The sequence below is a fragment of the Tupaia chinensis genome, unplaced genomic scaffold (assembly GCF_000334495.1).
Source record: "Tupaia chinensis unplaced genomic scaffold, TupChi_1.0 Scaffold000147_1, whole genome shotgun sequence".
Lineage (NCBI taxonomy): Eukaryota > Metazoa > Chordata > Mammalia > Scandentia > Tupaiidae > Tupaia > Tupaia belangeri.
This window is the reverse complement of record NW_006159617.1, coordinates 7,280,445-7,289,657: the sequence shown is the minus strand read 5'-3', so window position 1 is coordinate 7,289,657 and position 9,213 is coordinate 7,280,445. Positions and strand designations below refer to the sequence as shown.

At 38.3% G+C, this 9,213-nt stretch overlaps 1 protein-coding gene and 1 long non-coding RNA gene across 2 annotated transcripts in view; one reads left to right on the top strand and one right to left on the bottom strand.

Moving 5' to 3' along the window:
- The first annotated feature begins 574 nt into the window (after nucleotides 1-574).
- LOC106734584 (uncharacterized) lies at nucleotides 575-4,828 on the top strand. Its single transcript, XR_001370153.2, has 2 exons — nucleotides 575-4,134; nucleotides 4,212-4,828. It is a non-coding gene; the product is annotated as an uncharacterized LOC106734584 (long non-coding RNA).
- A 117-nt stretch (nucleotides 4,829-4,945) lies between these two features.
- The window catches only part of LOC102468263 (guanine nucleotide-binding protein G(q) subunit alpha), a 214,820-nt gene continuing 210,552 nt past the window's right edge, over nucleotides 4,946-9,213 (bottom strand). Inside the window, exon 6 of the mRNA XM_027770679.1 lies at nucleotides 4,946-5,933. Coding sequence (XP_027626480.1) covers nucleotides 5,743-5,933 — 191 coding nt within the window. The 3' untranslated portion in view covers nucleotides 4,946-5,742. The remainder of the gene's footprint in view (nucleotides 5,934-9,213) is intronic.

The window sequence follows — 9,213 nt, the reverse complement described above, 5'->3', positions numbered from 1 at the left end:
TGTTACCATCAATCCAGCAGCATAAAACTCCTACTGGGAGGAAAGGTAGTTTTTAACTGGTCTCAATAATCTAGATGTGTCTTTTTAAAGGTCAGACGCACCTATGTCAAATCTTTCTTCTGTGTGGAGCCAACCCACTTACCATGGGTGTAAGCTGGGCATCTGCCTCTAGTCCAATGGGCTATCTAGGGAACCAGGTGGGAAATCGAGGAGTCTTCCTACTACTTAGAAGATTGCCTTATGTCTTTATAGAGTAGCCAATTACATTTTGAAACAGTTGATTATAAACTAAACTAGGGCATATTTCTTTTTAAAGAGTAAATCTGATAAATACTACCACGATATTTCCACTATAGGAAATCGATCAGATTATACACAGAAAAAGATTTTTGTGTGTTTTTTTAAGAAATCATTAAATCTGTCTACTTTGGAAAACAAATATGTACTATAAAATGTTTTAAGAAAGAAAAGATGTGATCTAAGACTCCTTCTAAAAAGAATCATTCTGAGAGGGGCTTAGGCAACTTCAAGGGAAGCAAAACTCAAGAATGAAGAATACTATAGTACAAAATTATGGCCAAAAATACTGTATTTTTAACCAGCAAGATCATTGGGGCATTATTATACAACATTAGGTGTTTTTTGCAAAACTAGTTCCCATCCCCCAACAATAGACAATACATGCATTTGAATGACATTTTAAGAACAGTAAATATGATTCTTTGAAATACTGCAAGTTAAAAATGTTTTCTGACAAAACTCCCTAAATACATAGGTCTAGTAAGGGTTTCCAACATGATGACAGGAAGGAATCCAGCAAGAAGTTGCATTTAGAGAGTTCTCTGAGGAAAAGAAATCCACCAAAAACATGGGCTTCAGTGAAAGTAACCTGGACAAAGTTACATGGTAAGTTTCCATCTTTTTTTCCTAAATGTAAAAATACTCTACTCAAGAATCCCTTCCTGCCTGTTATTATTTTTTCTACCAAAAGCTTATATGAAAGTCAGAATTCCTTTATCCAAGTAAGATCCAATGTGACCCAATAGATGTTTTCCTAACATGTAAATGTCACTTCCTATTGGGTTGGAATCATGGGGAAATGGAAAATACATGGTAGATAAGGAAGGTAAGGAGGAAATTAGTATTTGAGCACCTACTATGTGCTAGGTGTGTATGTATACTTTGAACATATGATTCTAGAGGGAAGAGTTATTGAAAGGGCGGTGGTAGTTGAGTAGACAGCGGGAAATGGTTTGTTATTCTGTGAGAAAAACAAAAGACACATTTCAACTCGGTACTAAGTTATCTACTAAACAGCAGGTGTCTGGCTCTGAAAATCTCTAGCTAATCATATACAACTAAGCCATTTCTTTTCCTAATTTGATGGAACCCAAATGAAAACCAAAGACACAGTTACCAGGACAGATCTATTAACGCTACATATGCTGGAAATACGTAGAGATAGATAAACGTACAATATTACTAGTTTTCATTTTTTTGTGTGTGTGTTTCCAACCAAAGAAAATATATGGAAGAAAATATTAAAGTATACCAAGCACACCTTATTTGTATCAACTGAGATGTTGTTCATTACCAATTAAGTGGTTTTAAACCCTTATTTAATTTTAAGAAGAGCAGCAATATACATTACAATATTTGGGTACACTTTATTTTTATACGGGTTAACATTCTGCTATATTTCATTTCATTCGTTCTGTTTGAGAAACTGAAAACAAAGGGAAATCGGGGGTAATCTGAAGGTAATCAGAGGGTAATTTCCAACCGGTATCTGAGTCTTGCAGTCTCGTTATGCAGCCCTTTCTTCCCATTTTTTTTTTTATTTTTTGCAAATAATTTTGATCCAAATCCAGCATAAATAGCTTTTCACCAATTCTAACTTAAGACAACTAAACTTTACAATCATATGGCAGTATAAATTTCAAAATTACAGTTCGCACACCTTGACGATCAAGATAGTCTGAAGTACAAAAAGTAAATCGCCCTTTAACTGGATTACCTTGGTCAAATACAGGCTGGCTACTTAATCTACAAAATAAAACGAAAGAAAAGAAGATACAAGTTTCAGGTGTTTTTCAAATACCTTTTGTAGATGTCAACTGTTAGTAAACAACATATGCAGGTTCCCAAGATTCGGTTTTTCCAGTCTATTCATGACATTCAACAGAGCTCTTTATCATGGAAATGTTCAAAACGAAAACAAAAACAAGAAACTTCTAGGGGATTGATTTACTTTTGAATGGGTGTGTTATTTCCCTTTGTTTCAGAGATGAGGCACAAACTTTGAATTTAAGCTCTGTAAGGCATCGTAGAAACCTCCAATTTACAAATAAGGATTCTTTGTGGGTTGGAACTGCCATGTCACGCAAAAAAGGGAAAAATCATCTGTAAACTGGTACACTGCAATGTGTTAAGTGAGTCATGAAATGGCCGCTTGCCTTGGTATGCTGAAGACAGGTTTCTGTGTTTTTGAGTAAGACATGCCCAAGTCACCATAAAACTCGCCACAGAGCTCCATTACCTAGAGCATCAACAACAGGAGCTCAGTGGCAGACGCTTACAACGCTTGCAATCACAATATAATATAAAGCAGGAGTAAACTTTGTTTTTTATACAAAACTGAAAAGAATCCCTTCCCGCCCCAGCCCCTTCAATAAAACCCCAAACAAAGAAACAGAAAAGAAAATCCTTTAGCTTCGATTGACTAGTGTGGATACGATTAGGTTTCTATGCATCACTGCTGCTAGGGTGATCAATTTTTTCCTTTCTCAAGAGAAGGGATCTTGTCATGCACCCTAGGAAGAACAGCGAAGCTACAAACCTCAATTCTGCATAGCAAATTCCATTCCAATTTCATAAAGACAAATAGAACAATCTTTCCCTGTTTTGCTCAGCTGCTTCGAGCTTTGAGATCAGGTTTAATCGCCTACATCTACTATAGCTCTATTAGATAGAATATCTTGATTCCCTAAAACTGTAACACTTAAGATCTTGTGATGAGGTTTTCTCTATACACACTGTAGGCCTTCCAATGTTGTTGTTGACTTTTTTTTTTTAATTTTTATTATTTTATATTTTTTTGCTGCACCAAATTTAAGATCGCCCTTTCAGGCAAGCAGTGGTCTCTAGCTGTTAAAACATTTCCTTAGTGGATCACAATAGCTTCTAAAACTGCCTTTCTAATAAAGGCCATCAGAGAGGTAATGCTAAACTGTGCATTTGCCAAAGAAGAATATGAAGTGTATAAAAGCTCATATTCCAATCCTAGATCAAGTGGCAAAAGTTCTACAAAGTTGGTTTCCATGTTTGTATAAAAGCTCCGACTGATTTTATATGTATTTTGCTATGAAATTACCTTTGGGTCTTAGAATCAGTATACCTCTACTCAGGAATGTGCAAATGATTTTATACAGCACGATGCTAGTACCGCTCTGTACGATAGTAAGGTTTTTGTTTTTCTTCTTCTCTAAATGGAAAAAAATATCCCTAGTCAGAAATAAACTGACAAATTTACATTCTCCTCTCTTAAAAAAGTAAATAAAATAACATTATTCAAAATGTGAATTAGCTATAAGACATACAATTACATAGATACATATCAATACAGCACATTCAATCTGCCAAAAAATTAATGATTACAAAGCCGGTATGGAGGCTGCCAGATGGAGAGAGATAGACGCACAATGATTAGAGCATTCGGAATTGCACTACACCTACAGGCAGGTGAAGGAAATGAAATGACAGGTGCTTTCTGAGCAAGGGGGGAAAAGTAACCTGTGCTGTGTGTGGCTGGGAGAGCAAAGAATGAGAACATCTTGTCATTGTTTAGTAACTGTGGTGCTCATCCAGTGGGGCGCTCATGTTCTCTCTCCCCTCTGTCGTTCTGAAAGAGTGATTTCTATGGATGCTTTGACTACTGCCAAATAGTTCTATAGTTAGAATGAGTCCAGCACCTTGGCCCAAAACTTCCCAGCAGCTTTAAAACTAGGAGAATTTATTTTCTTAAATCACATTACAACTCAAACTGCTGGACAGAAGCTCATCAATACATGTGCTGTATTTTTTGCATTTGTTGAAAAACTGCACACACAGAACTCCAAATGCCTCTCCTAGCAGGTTCAGTTACATGTGCTGTATTTTTTGCATTTGTTGAAAAACTGCACACACAGAACTCCAAATGCCTCTCCTAGCAGGTTCAGTTACGTAAATACATGTTCTGTAGAACACTGAGAGGTTACTTGTAAGTCCATAAATCTCTTTAAGTTCAGCTTATCCAGTCACCAGTCTAAGAAGATCTCGAAGGTGGTAAACTGGTAATAACTTTGGATTTTGCAAATGAAAGGTGTCAGAATAATACTATCAACCGATGCGCTTGGCAGACTTATTTGAACTTAAAGAATACAAAAAAAAGTGAAATTGGCTTCACACAAGGAGACAAGCAGATTTCATGTAAACCACACAGGCTGCTTTTGTACACTGCCCATTTGGACACTCAGCATGGGACGTGGACACTAAACAATGCACTATTGAGGCAAAGGAAAAGATGGACCATGAGACTCAAATGGACAGTTACCAACTGTTGGCAATTGGTGTCACCGGTTCATTCTCAGTCAGCCATTTTAGGCTTCACAGTCTTTACTCCCTTATGTGTTAAGACACCGGCTTTCATTTCGAAAGTTCTTATTCATTTTGTTTAACAAAAAGCCAGCTTTGGCAACACATACCTATAATAAAAGTCACTTTAAAACTGTGGCCCAAACACGAAGGGAAAAAAAAGAGAGACGGTTTGAACCAAAAAAAAAAAAAAAAAGAACAACTTATGAAAAGGTTCTGGGTAGCAGCCACTGGGGTAATGTAGTGTCTGTTGGCATATTTTTTGGCATCTGCAATTTATAAAGAGAGGTGGAGGAAAAATAAGCAAAAGGCAAAGAAGGGAGGGAAGACAATGGCACATGACATTTCAAGAAAAGGACCTTGTCTGTCTTTGCCCTTGCCTTACTGACATCTGCACATTTCTCTGAGCAATCAAGCCATGGCCGAAGGTAAAAATCCAAAAGAAATGACACTTAACCATTAGATGGGCATCCACTGTCCCAGTCCAGAGTGAGACAAGACAATATATAGATTAAAAAAGAAACTCTATGTGTGTATCCAGAGCAATACATTTAAACCCATAGTATTAATACGTATAATCCTTCAGCAAAAACTACAAACTGTTAAATTAAGCTGACGTATGATGGCTTAAATCGAATGACATTGTCCTGACTGTATCATTCGAGAGAAAAACTTGACCAAGAATGGCACTAGGATAAAGGCCATTGAAACCTGGGAAAACTCAGGAAGGAGGCGCGGATTAGGAAAAGGGGAAATCAGCTTTGTTTTACTCAATAGAAAAGAAAAAGAGAGAAAGAGAGAGAGAAAACAACTCTTATCTTTGTGAGCGCATGACTGAGAATTTAAAATACATTGAGTCACAAGGTTTTGCCTAAAAAAAAGATAGAGAGGAAATGTGCTGGGACTGTACTTGAGCATCCTCTGTTTTTCCTCTGAATAGTTTAAATAAAATCATAATATTTACTACAAACTCTGTGGACACACTCACACAGAGTCCAGGACGGCAATAAATTAGTATTATGCAAATTGTTTTCCACAGAAATACAGTCCCTCTTGTATATCTTCAATAGCCCACCAGGGAAGGGGAGGGTGGGTGTCTAGGAGGCACAATTAGACTAGATTGTACTCCTTCAGATTCAACTGGAGGATGGTGTCCTTGACGGCAGCAAAGACAAAGCGGATATTCTCGGTGTCTGTGGCGCATGTGAAGTGGGAGTAGATAATTTTGTCACTGTCTGGGTTCAGGTCCACGAACATCTTCAGGATGAATTCTCGAGCTGCCTGGGCATCTCTCTGCGGTCCTATTGGCCAAGGGAGGAAAGAAAGAGTTCGTTGGCTGGTCCTTTAATGCATTCGTTACGTCGCATATCCAGAAAGTATTTATTATATCGCGGCCCATGAAGACTACATCTGTAATGCAGGTTTGATCTACTGGGTCATCAGGAAAGTCATGATGCATTTTTGCATAGAAAAATGTCATGATTTTCCGGACGACCTGATATAATCACTTCTCCAGTGCGCCTACATTCTCCTCTTTGTCACTTGATCTGCCTGTTTTCTGTCGATACATTCATCCATCCATAAAATATGGATAGGTAAAAGCAGATGACTTGAGGTCAGGTTAAGTTTATTGTTTATTTATTTATTTATTTTCTTTAGAGAGATTTTTGCTCTAGGGTATGTGCTGTTGCTGGAGACAGAAAGTGGGAAATCACCCCCCAGGGGGGATGGCCACACCACAATCACTTCTCCATTCTCCTCTCGGGATCTTGGGCATGCACATACACGTGCTCGGCATGAGTTTTAGGCCGCTGGGTCCAGGACTGGAACCGTGGTCGACTGCGTGGGAGTCCAGTGACGTAACCATTACACCATCTGCTGGTCCCAAGGTCAGGCAAAGTTTATTTCTTAACCTTAAGAAACTAAAATTTCTTCAGCTAAACAAAATAGCTTCATTGGAATATGATTTAGATACCACATAATTTACCCATTAAAGTATACTAGGGAAAAAGGGAATTAAAGCATGAGTTTATTTTGGCACAAAACACATTTGAAATCCGTAATTTTTCATAATATGCATTTCCCGTGAACCTTTTTGAACACCCTGTGTATTTGCATTTCTCCCTATTTTTTTCAAGTTACTTATATACCAAACAAGAAGAGGTCTTGCTATAACTCTTTCACTTTTACTTCCTTAACTCTGGACAATTCTTTCCCAGGATTCTCAACTTTCTTCCTGTCTATGATCTGGCCATTTTTTACCTAGAGCCTGACCATGATTTATAACAAAGTGTGTCCTGAGTTTCATATGGCCAACACAGAAACTTTTAAGTGAACCTATTACATACTGGGGGATTACTTTTATGAGCTTATAGACAACACTGGCAGAAATTTGAAGAGTTATGAAAACTAATATTCTCATTTGTACAATTAACAAAGCTAATGTTTGATTTAGGTGTCCAGATTGGAAATTTTCTGTCAATGATTAAATCAGAAGTGCCACAATTAAAAATGTCATATATAAAGCACATGTCTTATCTGTATATGTAAATTATATATAATTATTTAGTGTTCTACTCTTTTTTCTTCCCGTTTTTTGCCGTAGGGTGTATGTGTTTGCCAGAGACAGAGAGAGGGAAAGTGAGAAATTGCCCCCAGGGGGATGGCCATACTTCTTGCTTTATGTCTGTCTCTGTCTCTCCATTGAGCACACATGCCCAATAGCAAAAAATCTCTCTAAAAAAAGAAAAACTTAAAACCACAGATGAATAAATTCTTATAACTGGAAAAATCACTCATATTCATAAACAAATAATGTATTTCTAGCCTATGAATAAACTTGCATAGATATTATACTTACTCTATTTGGGAAAGAAAGAATTATACCTTTTTTAACACATATTTTTATTTTTTGCTATATGGCATGTGTGCTTGCCAGAGACAGAAAAAAAAGTGAGAAATCACCTCTCAGGGGAGCATGGCCACACCCTTCTCTTCCAGTCTCCTCTTGGGATTTTGGGCACATACGCAAATATACCTGGTGTGATTTTCAAGTCACCAGGTCTGGGACTTGAACTGCAAAGTCAGCCATTGCAGGATTCAACACCTTAACCTCCATGCTACCTGCTAGTCCAGGATTATACCTTTTTAAACTTTTTTTTTTTTTTTAATTCTTAAGACTATTAGAACTAGACTCAAGTTCACTGAAGTACACTTTAAGGGTGTTATATTTTTAAGCATAAATTATGTTATTTGAATAAGCTACAAAGAAATCATTATAGCCATTAAAGCAGGAGCAGAACTGCACAGTTTCTGTGAATAATTTTGCAACTCAAGTCCATGTGGAAATGGTAATTTTTCTTCCTGAAGAAAAATACAGAAATGGCATTCATTATGATTAAGCCCTTGTAAGTGCAGAAATACGGAAGTGTGAAATTTATAATACTATAAACACGCATAGTACAAAGCCATCATGCAGAGTGGGCCTACGTCTTTACAGTTAGCTCCTCTTCCAAGGGCGCTGAATCTCATGCAATGACAGCTCGTTGGCTTTGCGAATAACAGAATCGGTGTCCTTTTTCTGTGGCCAAGATTCTTATGTGCGTATGTGTATACGAGGGAGGTTAAGGGTAAAAATATCCTCAGATTTCAAGACATCCACGATCAGCACATATTGGAAGTCAATGCTCACAGTGATGGGGAGTTTGGGGAAATCATGGGACAAGAGATACTGTAAAGTGATTAGGAAGATGCCGCTGAAAGAAAAGGCAGTACTGCAACACCCATTATGGAAATAAGACTTAAAAAAAATTCCATTCATCATTTTTTCCATGTGTGAGAGAGAGAGGGAGGGAGAGAGGCACCCCCTGCCCGGCAACGGGGTCTTGAATCACAGTCTACTCTCAGCCATGCGGAAGCACAGGCATGTATGCATCCCTGGGTGTTCAGGGAGGCCATGGGACATGGATACAGGACTTCCTATATGGCTTCAGCATCACAGAGCACTGCATGACTACACCAACACCGTGACTGGCCAAAAAAGTCTTTTATTGCCCCCAAATCGACCATGGTGTGGCGTGCTATGATGGTTTCAGCTGAGTACCTCTCAGACAGCATGAGCCCTGCAGGTGGGCTGTGCTGTCCTTGCTGTTTTCCTTGGGCAAGGGCATCATGAAAACATGCCAGCCTGTAAGGCCGGTGCCATGCGCAGTGCAGAGGAGGGTGTGGTCATCGATCTGCGGACTCTCACCAAATTCTGAGAAAAAACTCTTCGAGTGTGTGAAGCAAGCCACTGCTTGGTCTGACCCAGGTGCTTCATGTCTATTTTATGTAGCAGCTGCTATGTTTAAATAACGGGCCTGCTCTACTGGGAAAGGAAGATAACTACCAGGCTGCTTCCTTCCAGCCTCCTCAGGAATGCTGAGGGATACAGCCTCAGGCGTTTATGACTTCCATCCAGGCTAGTAGCAAATTAGGAGGAGTAAAAAAGAAATCACTGTTTAGGCCAAGAAAGCATTCTTTTTAAAAGAATGATTTATTTTTATTATTCTTCAATTTGACCAGAGAGTGAAGCGAAAGAGA